This window comes from Daktulosphaira vitifoliae, unplaced genomic scaffold, assembly GCF_025091365.1.
Source record: "Daktulosphaira vitifoliae isolate Bord-2020 unplaced genomic scaffold, ASM2509136v1 Scaffold_1, whole genome shotgun sequence".
NCBI classification, from domain to species: domain Eukaryota; kingdom Metazoa; phylum Arthropoda; class Insecta; order Hemiptera; family Phylloxeridae; genus Daktulosphaira; species Daktulosphaira vitifoliae.
This window is the reverse complement of record NW_026099572.1, coordinates 31,190,910-31,209,561: the sequence shown is the minus strand read 5'-3', so window position 1 is coordinate 31,209,561 and position 18,652 is coordinate 31,190,910. Positions and strand designations below refer to the sequence as shown.

The following is an 18,652-nucleotide window of genomic DNA, read 5'->3' as shown; positions in this document are numbered from 1 at the left end:
AATTAAGTTTCATTAAAAATTCAAATGAAATCGAAACAATATGTTTAAACTGTTATATTATTTTAACTCCATACAAATTTCAATGGTACTTTTTATTAGGTTTTTTCTGTAGTTATTTACTCCTGTTAAATATAATTATAATCTCGATTAATTAATCAAAATTATAAGAAATGAAAGTTATAAACATTGATCTTAAAAAATAATTTATCAAAAAATAAACAAATTTTGATGATTATTGGAATCATAACAATTTATTTATGATATAGTTGTGTATCTAGACTATCAAACAATAACACCGTACGACACATTTTTGGACCAAATATTATGATATTCGATATTCATTAAAGTGATGTGCAGCACATCAATATTTTGTCATTAATTGTAATTTGGAACATTAACAGTCATTTGTAATTAATTGTTTTAAATTTTAGTTTAGAGCCACAATACATTATTATAATATTTNAAAAAAAAAAAAAAAAACACATCATAGTAAAATTAATATCTTCTCCGCTTCGCATCGAAGCTAAAAAAATGTTTAAATTATTATTATTCTATAAGTAATTGAGTGGGTTATGATAAAAAAATCACTCTGTATAATTATAACAATTAAATGTATTATACAAGAAATATAAAATGTTATATTATATTAAAATGTTATATTATATCATAAGAAGTATTTGGTAAAAAGATACTAAAGTTTCTGTTTACTAACATTTTATTTATTGACATAATATATATTATATATCATATGTTATAAAATAAGTAGTTTTAGAGATAAATAAATAATATTCTTATACAAAAGCCTTTTTTTATGTGATATACATTAATTGCTTAATTAATGTATGATTTATTTATGTACATTTATAAATTAAACACGTTTATAAATAAAAAATTAAAAAAATGATAAAAATTAATAAGTGACTAGAATAACAACTAAATTAATATATGTCGATTGACCAAAATTAAACAGTTACACGTAAAAAAATGACTAATTAGTAGTCTTAACATCAATAGTAATTATATAATACAGAAAGAATACTTAAGTTATTTTTGCTATAAATTAATCTATCTTGATAACTTTTATGATAAATTTATGGCCATTATTATAAAACTAAAATTAATCACGAATATTTTATATTGTAAAAAGAAATAATCTCATTGATAATTTTTCAGTTACCATAAGTTATCACTCAAGATCATACACTCGTAGTTTTTATTTTATATTTAAATATCCAAAGTATAAAATTATGAATGTAGTTTCTTTGGGACGTGGATGGGGGTCGCATTGGCTAGAACACCGAGTGGTAAATTACTAAATACCATGTATCGTGTTTTTAATTAAAAGAAAAACCACCCACGTCAATGCCATCACCACCGCCACTGGCTTACGTATTTACATTCACATGCCTCGATCCGAACCCGTTGAGCTGCGACTCTCCTCAGAGTCAAGAAGCGAGTGACCACCATAAGATGTGTCATCTGCACCACCACTACCACCGATTGATATCGCTTTTATAGACGGTGGCATGCATTCTGAGCACGCGCCTCGACCTTTGTCCGACTCTAAAGTCATATAGACCTTTCCACACCTACCACATTCTTCTTGAGTTTCACCTTAAAACAAAAAAAATTCCCATTAAAATATTATTGCAAAACATTCTTTAAAATATATTGTACAGTAAGATAAATGTTTAATTTTACCATTAATTTACAAATTATTAACGTTTAATCCGACTATAGTCACGTACTTTACTGAAGTAAGGTACTATATTTCTAGGTGGAAAATGCTTGTACTGTGTTATTATTGTAGGGATACGATGGGCACTTTTTATTAAAACCGCCAATTATCTGTTGAATCAACTAGTCGAACTGTGTTCACCCTAATGGGTAATTCGGTGGGCGTAAGCACGCGAGACAATATTACATAAATACAAGATATCAAGTCTATTAATTTGGGTAGAGTAATTTTGTAATTTTTTTTTTTTCAATGTACACAGGCGCCACGAATGTTGCTGGGACAATTTTCGGCGACGGCTCTAGTATTTTTCATTTAAAGGATATAGAATTTGCCAATGGTGGTAAAAAAAACATTAAGCACCATGTATTTAGACCAATATCGTCTATGAACGGTCGTTAATTTTTGAGGGAATGTACACACGAGCAAAACACTGATATTATTGCTGTTCAAAAGACGATATATTGTCTAATTACGATCCAACAAACGCCCACGATATCCTATGGATTGCAAAATCCATGTACAAGATAACAGTATGGGAAAAAGTGAAAAATAATAAGAAGTTGCAATCTAACTCAATATTTTTATATTTAATCAATTCGTAAAAATATCGATATCAATATAATAAATTACAATAAAAATTCTTCAGTAATGAAGAACTTCAACCTCAGATAAATACGTAAACACCCTAGTATAGGTCATATCGTTGGAATTTATATTGAATTCGCAAATTTTTTTTTCATCTATGATACCCTTCTATGTTCTATGGATATATAGAAAGGGTACCTATGATATCTTTTCTATATATCAACTCACCTCATTTCATTAATTCAACATCATCTTTATTCGTACACTGCCTAAACCATTAATACTTCTCTCATTTATAACGATGACATATTTTTTTGTTAAACGCTACAAGGGCCTTTTTCATAGTACACTTTTTCACAATTAAAATATATACGAATCAATATATTCTACTTATCATCAACGGTCAAAATCTTATGAACCTAAATTTCACTATAGTGTAATGAAATGATTTCGTGCAATTTATTCGATTGATGTCTGCGACGATTCACATCAAAGTGGCATTAAGGGAATTGTGCAACTATCAAGTAAGTGGTTACCAAAAAAAAAATACACACCACTATTTATTATTATATCAAATTATTATTAGTGCGGATCGGACTGTGCACCGTCGTGTCTTTGTGTAATACATTTGGCTTACGAAAATTATACGTTATACTTACACTACCCGTCGGTGAACGCCCCTCAAATACACTCGTATCCAAAAAACGCACCAGCACACTATCGTTATTACCGTAATGAATTGACATACACGTTCTACGTGATTTCAAATGTTTGTCTCATACGGACCACATGATAATAAATATAGATTTATATGAAACATACGATTAACCCGCACAAAATATGAATTGACTACTCCTTCTATGTTTTTATTGTAACAATATGCGACGAAAATATTTTTAAATCATTCTATTTATGATATATGAATTTTTTCCACACTTAATATCTAAATTTATAGATAAATTTGTACTCACTCTCGTGTGTTTTCATGTGTGCTCTGAGATTGCAGGCAAGCGCGAATTTCTTGTGGCATAGTTCACAAGCATGTGGTTTGTCTCCTAAAATCAAAAATAAATTGAAGGTCAGACATCAAAACATACTAATCTTTACATAATTATTATATAGTGACGTAATTTTATAAGTATTATGATGACTGTCCTCGACAGAAGTATGCAAATAGTTGAATATACGAGATAACCAACGTAGTCAAAAAGATAATTTCTCAGTTTAGTAATATCCAACTAATGAATAAAAGAGTGAATAATTTGTCTTCATTTAGAAGTGGGGAAGATGATGAAGGTTTATATATATGATAGAAGGAATATATTTGCCTTGAGGATTATACTAACTACGTAGTAAACCTGTGCAGGATTTGCACGTCGCGAGATGATTTTAATTAGACATCACATTGTTCAATTCAAACGTCACTGACGATTTCCATAATAAGGTAATTCCAATTGCAAAGAAATTTCTGCAGCCCTCTACTTATGGTCTTTTCTGTAGTCAGATTATTTTTCCATCACAACAACGTCTTGAATAGCACTTAACTATAGCCTATATGTATACAATCCGATCACAATAATATGCTGCTACCAGGACCTTTAAACGTTTAATTCAAAGTTCAATATATAACAGACTCTTACGATCTTATAGTTATTTTAATGGATCAAAGATTGGAATAGAAATCTCCGAATAACTTCTATACGATACATGAACATTCTACATCTCACGCAAAACAGAATATATGAATTTATATATATATATGAATTTGTATCTTGGAGCATTGTCTGAAAGTCAATGACAAATTCCACAAATAAAATTGCACTTAAAAAAGTTCTCACATAAGTATATCAAGTATTTTATCTTCAATATGCCAGGTAGATTTCATTCATTAAAATAAAGTATTTAGATATTATTGTCAATAAGAATAATAACACATATATATTACAAAACGGAATAATTATTATTTGTTGTATATCAGTAATCGAGGTAAAACATTTCTCTACTAAGAATAAAAGTAAGAAAAAACAAGAACAGGTCAAATCGCCAGTGTATCTAAATTACGATAATTATTATTCTAAAGAAAACGGGTTTTACTCTAAACTGTATCTGTCCAGTTTCCCATGCAGACACCTTCAACTACATAATTTGTAGCTGGCTACTAGAAATCGTGTAGATCCAGTAGCCATACGGGATTTCATTTAATCCAGAGTGCATATTAAAACGCACAATATTATATTTTCTTGGGTTTTCCGTGGCAAAATAGTTTCATTATAATAATTTAATAGAGTTTGGTGAGATAAAAAATTGTTAATTAATAATGAAAACCAAAATTAATTATATTCGACTTTTATATTACTAATGCATATGATAAATACCATAGTTATTTCTTGTAAATGTTAAATGAACGTTATTACTAAAACATAACATAGCTTAAATTTCCCAAAAATTCATTATAGCACCTCTTCAAAAAAAATTATAATTAGCGTTAGTATAAACCCAAAAAGTTGATGTTAGGGTTAGGGTCATTTTAAATATTGACTATTAAAACTCTTATCAGATTATAAAAGACAGGTGCTAGAAAAATACCACGTGCCACCTGCATAAATAATAACATTTTAGCCAGTTTAGTGAAACTTGTGTAATGTTTGGATTCAAATGAATTAATTATTCAAACTAGCTGTCAAAAATTGATTTGGTATTATATTTTTATAGAATTTGTAACACTTAAAAACATAATCCATATAATTTTTTTTTCACTTATTTTGACAAATATATTTTGTTACATGATTGGGCATTGAGTAAAAATATTGTGCCTGGATCAGTAAGTGTATAAACATTCCATAAGGCGTAACACGGATAAATAATTTAAATAATTACCCGGGTTTTTCTTGGATCGTGTCACGTAAATCAGTCCAGCCAATAATCTACCGGGTGTACGTTGTAATATGCGTATATGGGATGCAGGGCAGATATAAGCGGTAGATAAGTGTGGTGCACGACCGTGTTTATGTTAATGAACCACCAGCAATTACAAGTTAATTTACTCACGGAACTCCAGCGATTGATATATACTTATATATACGTACTAACCTATATACATTATATAATAGAAGTTTATTTTTCCTTTTCTTCAACCACCGCCATAAAGCGTTGCTCTTGTTATGCCTCGTTTATATCTACTGAAAAAAAACACGGAGAGAAGACATTACTTTTTCAACCTTCTCTTTATTACGTTTATTAACCTCTCTGTCTCTCCTTTCGTGCTCACTTGTATTTTTACCGCCCTATTCTCTTCTTGATGCTTTCTACTTGCACGAGATACTCTGGACCGATACTCACCCAACACATTATTATTACATCGCCGTTCATATGTATACGCAGTAGCATATTTACAGAAGTCTCATAAATCCATCTTCGGTTCGGTTAAGTTCTGGACGCAAAAACGCGTGATAGCTTCATGAAACGGTAGTCTTTGTTAAAAAAAAATTGTAATACGAACCGAATGACCAGTTTATGGGTCGGTTTGATATAGAGACGCTTGTCAAAGTTTGGTACAGATTTATAATTTCCGATCATTGAGATATTTGGTAAACCTTACGTATAATAATACTGCGTTATCGCATAAAATGCTATTAAACTCAGTAAAGAAAAAATTATGTTGCGTCCTAAAAATGGAATATAGAACCATGAAAAATGTGTTTTAAAAAATATCTTTGAAGGACTCATATTGAATATTGATTATACGGCCAGTGGAGTGTGACGCGTATCATCTGTCGAATGCACCCAACCATATTGTCCAGTGCAGTGTTTACCACCAAAGACCTTTATTAAATTATGGCTCACAGTTTTCCATAATTTCGGAATTGAGAACCGGTTTTCCGTGCAGACGATCCGTATCGACGACAAAATAATTAAACATACGATGAGGAGCATCGAAACCTATATGACTAAGACGGAACACGTCGACTGCATGTACAAATGACACATGACAAATGACTTGGTCAATACAGAAGAAAAAATAACTTCCACGATAGAAAAAGAATGAACCGGTCTAGACATTGTAATGTTATACTGCTCAGTGATATTTTCGGTGTTTTTTTTTTTTATTTATATTTGAAATTAATTTGAACACGCCGAGAGATCACGTGCGTAACTTACAGAAATTAATAGTTAATTGTCCTTGGGACAATTTTGACGGGTTTAGGTGTCAATTTGAAAAAACTTAAAAAATGAAGTTCTTCCAGTATGTTACTCGGTATATAATTCAGCTTGCTTGATTAGATAATAGGATATGTTATGAATTATTTATAGTAAAAATGTTTTTTCTATAAAATCAACTGATTATGTTTGGCTTGTATTTTGTCTCTAGTATTATAGATACCAATATTTAAATTTCTTTTGCACATTACTACTTGTTACTAACAAAATAATAAGCGAAAATAAACAAGAATATTTAAACTAAATCACTTTTCAAAATGTTTCAATTAAAAAACGATTTCTATAATTTTTAATCAGGCTCATCTGATTAAAATATAATATCACTGAAAATGTCACCGAGGAATAATAAAAAGAAACGTGTGAATAAATAAAAACATTGAATGTGAAAAGTGAACTTATTATTTTTTTTTGAATTTCGTTCTAAATTAATTTTGGAAAAAAAAGTTCTGATACTAAGTGGAAACGGTAAAATATTGAGCACGAAATGCTCTATTTCTTAGTAAAGATTTCAATGCAACATTGTTACGAATATTTTCTCGAGAAATAATTGGCATTATCTATCCACTCCATTAATCAATCAATTCTCTTAGAATGATCGCATCGCAATTTTTTTTTCCATTTTTACCACATAGGATAATTGGTAAAACTTTAAAATGTTTATTTTGCATTGGTTATAAAATTGTGAGCATTGCTCAATAGTATAATTCCAATTCCAAAAACTATTGTTTTTTAGAAATTGCTATGAAACAAAAAACCCATAAATATTCAAAAACAGGTTAAGCAGGTGGTTTACTATATTACATTTACTGTTTTGTTTTTTCAATGTTGAATTTATTTGATTTCAGTTTTATATGTTTTAATGAAATATTTAAAAAACAATAATTCGAAAGTAGTTCATAAAATCTATATGAATAATGAAAAAAATCAAGTTTACAAAACAAAATAATACAGCCAACACTCAGTTGGGGTCGATATAATTATTGTTTACATTTTCTAATCGATCAATGAAACTTAAAATATCGCGTGTCAAGTTGGGTTAGAAAACTTTGCGTGTGTACTTCTTGAATGGAATAATGAACACAATTTTTGTAATCAATTGAAAAGTAACCGATCGTTTATCATTTAGTTTTAGATTAATGGGTCGTTGGATGACACAAAAAAAATAATAATAAAGTTGTTGCTGTTGTAAGTGAAAAAATATAATTGTAAGAACTTGGATACAAAAAAAAAGAAACATAAGATTTAATAATGCGTACTTATAATTGCGATCAGTTTTTGAGGAATCATTGCGTACTTTTCATGTATATATATATAGACATCGCGACGGCCGTTCTAGTTGCTGGCATAATTGTTAGTCATTTCATAACGACTTAATGAGTAAATAATACGAATGGGTGGTCGGACTAAGCGGTAATATTTCTGAAGACTTTAACGACCAGGAAGTACAGAGTTTTGTGTAACTATGAAAAAATAGTACATTTCTCTCGACGAGGCGTATCGCTGTTAATGACGAGCTCGATCGTATCCTATCAGTGCCGGTCGTATAAAATAATTTGTAAGATAGAATAGCCTCACTCAGTCGATCTCAACGACATGATAATAAAACAGTTGTCATTATCGAATAAATTGCACGTATACAGTTGTACTTAGACAATGATGAATTACGTTCTTTCTTAGTTTTATATATCACAAAAAAATACATTATTATTTCTGAGTTGACTCAAATACAAAGAAATATTTACTGACAAATTTCTAAAAAAGTCAAAGAATAATTTGTTTACGCCAAACATAATTTCACCGAATTATCAAATAGTCTAACTTTGACTGGTATCGGAATCCGAACTATGATGATAATTATGATTTAAGATCGTCGGATGAGGTCTATTTGTTATTCAGATGGAATTCAGAATCATTGTAGCAGTTCATGCTATTGTTTTATTTGATTACTGATTGAAAAAACGAAAAAGCGTGTTAAAATCAAGGTTTAAGGCCCATAACCATATTGATCGGCCAAACACGAGTATTCCACTCAAGACGAACCGTCGTCGACTTTAGGCATTCGGTTGATTAATCGAGTACATAATTTTCGATCCTACTTGAAGAAATAACGAGACGTGATATCAATGTATCCGTTTGTTCACAGTAATTGGAAACCTTAGGAAAACACACGATGGCGTCTGTACTAATAAACAAAGTGCGTTTATCTTGATCTCGATATATTTCGGCTTACACCAGACAAAATATATTAGATAATGTGCAGGCTAAATTTATTTTACCAACAATGAGAAATTATAAATTTTCGGGCGCTTGTATGATGCGCATTTGTTTTAACAATATCCCCCGACACAACCCCACCGCGGATCGTGTTTCTCGTTGATTAGCTCATTTGAAGCACATACGATCACGACTTGTGTCGGTCACGAACAAGTATTTACTTTACGACCATACTGTTGAAGGCCTCTACATTAATGTGGCACCCCTGTGATGTATGGAGTTATGTACACCGATTGCACAATAACGTCTGGTAGTAACACATCGATCATAAAACAAGCGCCGTATCGTTTACTTCGCGTATTGTTTTCATGTGTGTACTTTGATTAATTAGATTTCAGAAAATAACTTCAAGTAATTTCAACATTAATATCAAGGAAAAACACCTAGCACTGTTTAATTGTTTTGCTAACAAGTACAGATAATATTACTTCGATCTGTGGGTACTCAATTTTTTAAACGTATACATCAATGGTTCGTTTAGTAGGTTATTTGTCAACACGAAAATTATTTAAGTACTACTCTGTTCACTATACGTTTTTATTATTTACTTGAGAGCTTTTACTTTTAATAATTAAAAGTAAATTATTAATAATTCATAGACTATAGAAAACATTGTATTGAGATAATAATGCAGGTCGAAAAATTCCAAACAAAAATTAATTTTAAGTAAAGCAATTCGCAGTTACAGTTTTATATTTGGAACGTCAATTTTTTCAAAATAATTATTTAATAATATTTGTAATTAATTAATTTATGACATTGCAATTAATATTTTTTTCTAACATAAAAACCGAATATGTTGATATCCATAAATATAATCAAAAAGCCACATGCAAATATTATAGTTCGTATATGACCTTTATATTGAAAACAATTTACCATAACACAAAATTTAATATTTGAGAACCTCGAACAGGTGTAATGGATTCTTGGTGAAAAACAAATGGTACGGATCATTAAAAAGTAAAAATATAGTTAATCCATTCAGATACATTTATCTTTGAAACGTAGACCGGTGGTGAACACCGTAGCCAGAGGTGTACAAAGCAGACGGAGAAATGTAAAAAAAAAAGATGAACCGTTCTTAAAACTACTTAAATATATAAATATAACTGTGGACATATAAACATTTTAACTAGTGGTTTAGTTGCAGAGATACTAATCTAGTTGGACTCTTTGCGTTCTCAGACACCTGCCCAATCGTCTTTGGTTGGTTCATATTCACCTGTCCTGTAGGCTTAGAACATAATTTTATGACCATCTTAGGCACGTGCTCGTGTGCACTTTGCAGCTGATATCATAAAAAAAGCATACTAACGAGTGTCTATTACAAGAAATCGAGGATATAACTCATAGATTTTAACGAAGACAATTATTTGTGTTTAAATTTAGTACCCACCCTCGTCGAGGGCGTTCAACAATACAGCTGAAATTTGATAAGTTAATGCGATAAACGTATTGAAGATACTGATCGTATACCGACTTGTTTTGTGATTGAAAATCCGAAATAAAAACAAAAACAGATATCAGCCACACTTACTGGGCTACCGATGACTTAAACTGTGGGCCGCAAAACTGTATAGAGATCGTTATGGAGAAAAATCATATTAGCTGGTTTTCATATTAGAGAATATTATAATAGTATCTAATAATGTAATGATATACGGCTAATTGTGGATAATATTCGACTGTATTCAGTAGTAGCCGAGGATAAGCCTCAAAAAGAAATCCGACCGAGTCGGTTCGATGAGATAATTAAACGGGCACGGTCTTGTTCACTAAATGGATCATGAATACGTAATGTGGTCCAGGACGAGCGGTGGCAGTATATGCGCGCGTGTGTGTGAGAACGAAATGCACGGAGGCTCATGTCAACTAGTTTACCGGGTGGACCCCGGAGGCTGTAATCGGAAATTCTTGTCGGAGCACCCGAGTAATGGGATTTCTTCTAGCCGTTTCTAAATAGTCAACAAATATTTTATACTCTTCTGGACGTATTTTATTATTATTCGTTTTAATCGAAAGCTACCCGCGTTAATCTGAACAACGATCGCTTCGGTGGCCTCCTCCCAAGAGTATATCACCGGGTATGGATAGCGGGCGGCAGATTTCTACGGTCGGAGAACAGATACATCGCGTCGTACAACGACCGGTCCTCGTGGTCGATGCAGTTATTACCGTAATGGCGCCCGTAAAATCTCAAATTTAATACTCGAACATTGAGAAGTAACCTGATGAAAACATCAAATGGTTTTATGACCCGCGACCTCTTCGGAATCACCGCCACAGATGTGGTATTCTATACATAAAAGAGTTGTAAACACATATCATCGAGGAGCAATAATACTGTACATTTGAATCGTTCGGCTTGTATAAAAAACTTTCTTCAAACGAGCGTTCATTATTATTCCAATACAGAAAATAATGTTCAAAAACGTAAAGCACATTGAAATTTAAAAAAATAGCAAGTTGTAAATAATTACCATCTTAGGTTAGATAATTTAGGGTTCAAGAATAAAAATATTTTGAATATATTATAACTCAGCGCGTACTCGTAGATAAAAACTTTTTAATGTATTTCAAATTATTATATTGTCAAAATAATACGCTATTTACGATTTGTCAAGGTTGACAAATAATCATTTATAGGCATAGACCTGTTTACTATTTTCTGTAACATTACCGGATTGCATCGCAAAGGAGCACGTGCCGAAACGTGTAGACTGTGCAGTGTATAAAAGTTAAAAAAATCAACCGTGTCACGAATTGCGTGTAGGTATCCTTACACAATGGCCACGGCAAGGTCGCCATCGACGTTCCCACGCGTCCGATATTAGGTTTTGCGACTCCTAAGGCGTAATCGCGCGACACCCGGTACAAGACGGGGAGGTATGTAGGCTCCGGGAACACAGAGACCCGCGGAGATCATAATGGCAGTGTGTGAAGTCAATCGACCGCGTTACCAATGACGATGATAATAGTGTAATGTTCTGGAGTCACCGTTGTTGTGCTGCTGTTGTTGTTGTTATCGTCTCTCAGTCGGTTGTGTCGGAATACAAAGTCATAATGAATGCAGCAAAGATGATCCGCTGCGGCGTTTCGATGGCGCCAAAACGGTAAGCAACGTAACGCCACGGGCAACGGGGCAAGAGAAATCGCTGCACGCGGCCGAGGAGACCGTTTGTACTGTGAATGCGCGCGGTCGCCGCAGTCGTGTACACTACAAAAATAATAATCCTCAGGGCTACAGACGTGGTTTATTATTATTATAAAGGTGTCGGGGCGACGGCGTTCAATTATTATTGTGCCGTGGCTAATACTCCAACGAAACAATACTACCCGAAGCGAAAAAAATCCCGGCTAAAGACACTGCTTCCGAAGACGAGTCTCCCACACTCGCCACCGTGGTAGTTCGAAGCCTGTATGGCATCCGAACGCGTTTTTTGACCCGTGATTCTATTCAGTAGGTTTGTTTGTACATAGTATAATTCGATGTTACTTTTTCCTTACAACACTCATAAGTCATTACCGTCCGTAAATGGAAAAAATCCTATGCCGTCCGTACACATTTCTTATAAAAAACATCAAAGTCACGGGTTAATACGAATGTGTGTAATGGCGATATGCGTGTCAGACGCGGCAAACATCTGCCGTTTCGTTTGTTCTTGAAGAAATTACGGTCGTTCGAGTATAGGTATGAAAAATAACATCCGCAGTATTTCTCAATGAAACAAAACGGAGCATCCCTCGGACAATTTTTTTTTTTTTATGTTTATTACTGGTTTTTCGGGCGTAACGAACGACCGGGTCGATTGCACGTGATAAATCGTCGACACTCGTCGAAATTCTCATTTGTTGCTTTTACTTGTATCGTATCACATGGCGATATCAAAGTTCAGTGCAAACAGGTTAAATAAAATATACACTTTCAGGGCAAACATCAGACACGGTCGAGCGTTACGACAAGTTGTGTATTATGATACAAGCGGAGCAAGATTGTTAACATAAAAAAAAAAAAAAACACTCATGTACTTTACAGCTAGTGAAAATGTCTGGAAACGAGTTTTACACATTCGATACTAACCGCAGTGTGTGTGGTTTTTGTTCGGCATCGAGCTAGTTACAGAGTATACTTTTGGCCGAACCCGATAATATTGTAAATACCTAATGATTAATTAAATAAGAAAAATTAAAATAACGAATACGTTGGTTGCCGACGTGGTCTGTAACACATCGATATTGCTATTGCAACAGATGTTGGCCGCGTAAAGGATATTTGACTACCACGTGTGATGATAACATTCTGTACTTGACAGCGCCGTCGTCAACGGCGTACTTATCGGACGAGTTTCAAGTTCAATAATATTATAAGAGGTGACGGCTCATAATGTATGGTGTAGTAGCAAATATAGTAGCTTAGGCTAATGGGAAGCCAAGTAAGAACCGGTTGTAAATCATCGCTGCAATCAACCGGCTCGTATAATATCAGCCAGCGCTGTTGTTTTTTTATTATGTGTATAAAGCGTGTAAGAATATCGAGTGTGTAAAATATGTATTTAAACGCGCGCATCGATATAATTGCTCGGGGTGTCCGTGTAACGAAAGCTAGTAAAATATATAAAAAAATTACCACCGAAACGTCCGATAAACGTGAACCTTGTTAACAAAATTTAATGACGAAATATGCTTTTAAAATGTATTTATGAATTTATAACACGGTGTGCGCCAAACGAACAACTCATCACACAAGTTATCTACGTCAATTCAGAACGCGTCTAGGAAAGAGCCTTTTAAATGGACTAACCGTAATGAAAAATAACGTTTCACAGACAATAAATTAAATGCATCACGATGTGCAATGTAATTTACACTGAATTTATATCACGGAATTTCGGTTTAGATATTTGAGACAATATGGTCTCGGCCACTGTATGGCGGTTATCCTTATAGAACAAAACATATCATATTTATACATACTGCTGTTTTGAGTCGAGGTGTTTGTGAGATTAATGATCTTGTAGACACCTTTTTTTTTCTTTCGGGAACGTTTAGAAGGAATTACACGATTTACGGTAGGAGGGCACCACAGGGGGGAACACATTGTTGGCGGTGGCCAGAGACAGTTGCCGCGCAGTGCAATCGGTTAAGTTTACCATTGCCGCCGCCGAGAAGTAGTGTGTTGTATTTTTTTTTTAATCAAGGAACATCATTAAGTGAATTGAAATCGGTAATATTCAGGGTAAAGTACGACATGTTAAAAACGATAGGCAATTATATAGAACAAAGTACAAATAACACGCTCTATAGAAATCGGGTGTTACTTTTTTCACACGTTTCCAAAATACGATATGAAAACGATTATTTCTAATGGAATACTTTATCGTTTAACTCGAATATGGAAATATGAATTAGACTTTGCGTCGCTATCGATAAAAATGACTTCTACATGAAGTCTAAATAAAAATAAAATGTTTTATATATAAATTTATTGAAATAAAAATCGGCAGCAACGAGAGAGTTGATATTTTTTTACGGGTTGGCATTAATATTATATTATATGATAAAAAATAAAACTATGATGTGTGTCCGCGTAACTGTTATTGATCTAGAGTGACGCGTTTTCAAATGGGTCAACTCTTCTTATTTTTGTCGTTAAAAGAACAATAAATTTGTCTTCTTGAAGTTTTTGCTATGGAATGCCACCAGTATTTAAGTTTTATTGATCTCTAAACTGGTTAGAAGTTTTATGGTCCAGCATAGGCAAATTTGTTATTTATATGGGAAAATAAAGAAATAAAAACTCAACCAGAAATCACAGCAGTTAACGACTTAATTTTATACGAACACTTAATTTAAACTCATTGCTTGATCGCTGCCGTCATTGGAGACATTTCGGATACAAAGAGCGCGTGTGTTACGTTACTCTGCATAAGACATATTGTGTTATTAACCCCTAATAAATGTTCAACCGGCTTAGCATACTAGTTTATCTGAATGCTCTGTCGACATGATTTCAGTTGTTCTCGATGCGTAACGGTATATTAATAACATAATTTTGTTAATTCTGAAATATTGAGCCCAGTGGAAAATACGACTCTAATTATTTTTATTGCGCGGTCGAATTTCATCGGGAGGCAATAAAAAAATGTTAATATTGCCGTGGAGATCGACACAAACAACATCGGTCGAAATCGATTCGCACAATCTTGTAAAACGAGTTAAGCACAATGTCGTCCGTTGGAATAATGTTAGAAAATTGAGCTGCGAAGATTGACAGGAGGCGACTGCGTTAGGTGCCTATCACAGCTGAGTGTACACCGACAACTTAATGTACTCGGTTTATTTAATTTGATCAAACGACGCGACAATTTTTTCCTCTACAAAGTCAAGGCCTAAACTGATGTAGGCGACGCCCGCAAGAGCGATTCCGTAACTACAAACATGTAGTGTTATTGTAATGTTTTTTAGCCGGAAGGCATTTCATATAATTGTACGGATCACATTATTTTGCACTCGCAGAGGAGAGACAAAGTCTTGTTCTACGTCGTACAATAGAACCGACTTCGATGCCGCTTTTGCAATCATAATATTGTAATAATATATCATTATACGTTAGTACATGAAACGCAACGTTTATTATGTTGACAATAATTAATATTATTGGAGAACCGTGTTGCATTCCGCTTGTTGTCAACTTCCCGGGTTACACACACGCCGGGTACATTATCATTTTTTTCCATTATTACTTCCACAGCAAATGAAACAGCAACAACACACTTATAGTAGCGTAATGTGTACACAGGTACAATATTGGCGCACTTATTCCCACAATCCGGTAAACACGAGAAACTACAAATCCAACTCCTCGGTGTTTTTGCCAATAATGTTTTACTCGTACGTACGTTGACACTCGGTAAAAACAACGCGTTTCTCCGAATACAAATCCAAATTAAACTCGAAGACACTATTATCATATTATTCGCGATCACCGAAAAAAAAAAATGTAATAACGTTCACTCGAAATTTATCGAACCGGTTTACTTATCAATTAATTGAAAAATAACAGTATTAATTAACGAGCGGACAGTTTTAAGGTTGGACGATTAAAAGTATCGTTGTATGTTTACTTAGCATATGTCAGTTGAATAAAATCACGATATTTTACTTTTATTACATAGTTGATTAGAAAATGTAAAAACCTTGTACAACTAAAACCAATTGACAATATTTTTATATTTTTCTACAACTAGCTTCATTTAAAGTCTACCATAATCGCACAACTAATAATTTTAATTTGGAACTTGTTATATAAAGGGTACAGGGAATGAATGGTACCAGTCAAATTCTGATTTTATCGTTTGATTCGGATGCCAATTAGCAGTAGTATCAAGTTATGAAATCCATATGGTAAAAATAGTTTTCTTTTTTCTAATATTTAAGTGTCTAGTTTTGTTTTGCCATTAAAAATATAGGAATTTATAAACTCATTTTTGCTCTCCTGAAAAATATACAGAAATGGACCATTACCCTTCGCGCCCTTTAAATGTAACACACTTATCTCTTTAAAAAATATGAAATTCATAGTGCGCTGTGTATTTTTCGTTCGACAATCGAACGAACTCGGAACGATTTTTATGTAAATCGGTATATCAGGTATAGAATGTCCCGTCAGGGGCATGTCTACTCCAAGTGAGGTCGTTCGAGACCAAACACATCATAATACCATCAAAGTCCAGTAGCCGAAGCGTCTCTCGGTATATTATCTCTTTCTTCGACATAACGTTCGAGGTGCCATTAACGGGCATGCTACTGTTGGGTGTTCGGAATACGACGACCTGCCTATATGTAATAATATATTATAATAACGGCAGAACCAGGTCTCGTCACTTTGGGGTCGGCCCGAAGCATATTTGATGTGACGTGCAATGGGAGGCAAAAACACGAATTCCATTAACGTGGGATTAAAAAATAATAATATCGGTCCCAGAAATCCCGTCTAAGCGACCGCCTACCTGGAACGGTATGCTTAAGAGGCATACAATATTTGTTGAAAAAAAAACAATGGCCTCGGGTCTAAGACAAGTGAAGTGCCTAATGAAGTTTAAAAACATTAAAATATGATTATGCTTTGCGAGCGACATTTTCGAGTATTTTTTTCGAAGAACAATATTTATGCTGTTGTTTATGCAAACGACTAGATTTCTAAAAAAATATTTATTTGTAACCGAGATCAGCCCTTATTTACGATTGCTATTACATTGTTATGAAGCGAAGCAGTTTGAATGTTTTGTTAGTTTATTGCGAAATGTATTATTAGTGTTTAAACAGATTAGCTACGGACGATGAAAAATTTAGGAAGAAACCGTAACCAGACGATATAGTGCAATAACATTGAAAACATCGATTTAGAGTGATAGTGTCGAGATAAAAACTGGATACGTTCAAACGTTACAAACTCATGAAAAACATGCTGTGTACAGGTGGCAAATCGTTAATTTCGGTTCTCGCTATAATATCAGACATTATTCTACAATGAATTATTTTTATTGCTCTTTAAAGCTAACTCTTTCGTTGCCTAATTTTATTTTATGGTGCATGTGTGAGTTTAAAAAAATAACAAACTAAATTATAGTTTGCGCGGGCACACTATCTCTGAATAGTTACTGTCGTTTCACAAGCTTTCCACATAAAACAACATAATTTCTAATTATTGTTTTTGTTTTCAGATAAGTAAGAGTTGCGGTGTTATTATGATGAATACCTACTGTGAATAATGAAACAAAAATAATCAACTTACCGGTGTGAAGAAATAGGTGGTTTTTAAGATTTGTGTGTTTGCTGAATCCGCGGTTGCATATATGACATTTGAACGGCCACGACCCGTTGTGAACGTACATATGAGATTTCAGATCGCCGGGAGTTGGGAATGACTTTGCACATAATGTACATTTGTGTGGTTTTTCCTGTGAAAACAAAGTTCATTTAATATGAAATCACTTATTATCCGTGTCATCCGTTAACTGAGATGACCACTGTTACCAATTTAAATAATTAAGACATTAGAATAAGTAATAAAAAAATAATCGTTGCTATTTTATTATTCTGGCTGTCAAATTGACCACTCTATTTTCGTATACGCTTTTAATAACACTTTACATTGATTTGAGATCGTAAACATCGACCGGACCTTATATCCGGATCGATTTAAGTAATTGTGATAATCAAGCAGCAAAAATAATAAACACAAAAGTAGGTCTTCCAATCAAAGTAATAAAATTAAACTACATTAGTATGTAAATAGCAATCATCACACCACAGCTGACAGAAAACACATAAATTATCAGAAAGAAATTGGTCTATTTCTTTTTTAAGTAATAAAATATGAAATCAAAATTGTGTGCGTAGTGCAGATATTTTAATATTTCAGTTGATTTTATCGACCGCTAAAGGCAGATATTTATAATGTAGTTATGATGTTAATTGAGTAAAAACACTCGAGTACGGAAAGATCGTTTAACCACCTGTTCGGCTTACGTCAAGGTCGAAAGGTTCACATAGACCACTGCAGCGGTCATCCTCCCGAGGGCACACTCGTCTGCAAAATGCACTCTTGAGATCTTACTCGCGTGTTGCCTCTGTACCGGTTTTCAAATGTATTAGACTATTTTACATTATACTCGATGGTAAAATAAAGAAAACACAATAATAATTAACCCATAGGTTATTATAATATCAGAGCACCTGCTGCCGGTCACCTGCGATGGCAAATTGATGGGATTTCGGTATCCTCACATTTGGACGGAAGTTTAATTTTCCTCTCTCTCTCTCTCTCTCTCT

The 18,652-nt window shown here is 33.3% G+C and overlaps 1 protein-coding gene across 1 annotated transcript in view; it reads right to left on the bottom strand.

Moving 5' to 3' along the window:
• Positions 1 to 825: 825 nt before the first annotated feature.
• LOC126894064 (zinc finger and SCAN domain-containing protein 2-like) overlaps positions 826 to 18,652 on the bottom strand; it is a 48,045-nt gene continuing 30,218 nt past the window's right edge. Inside the window, exons 6-8 of the mRNA XM_050664732.1 lie at positions 17,613 to 17,778; positions 3,295 to 3,378; positions 826 to 1,614 (exon numbers count right to left, since the gene is read on the bottom strand). Of these exons, the coding sequence (XP_050520689.1) occupies positions 1,400 to 1,614; positions 3,295 to 3,378; positions 17,613 to 17,778 (465 nt within the window). The 3' untranslated portion in view covers positions 826 to 1,399. The remainder of the gene's footprint in view (positions 1,615 to 3,294; positions 3,379 to 17,612; positions 17,779 to 18,652) is intronic.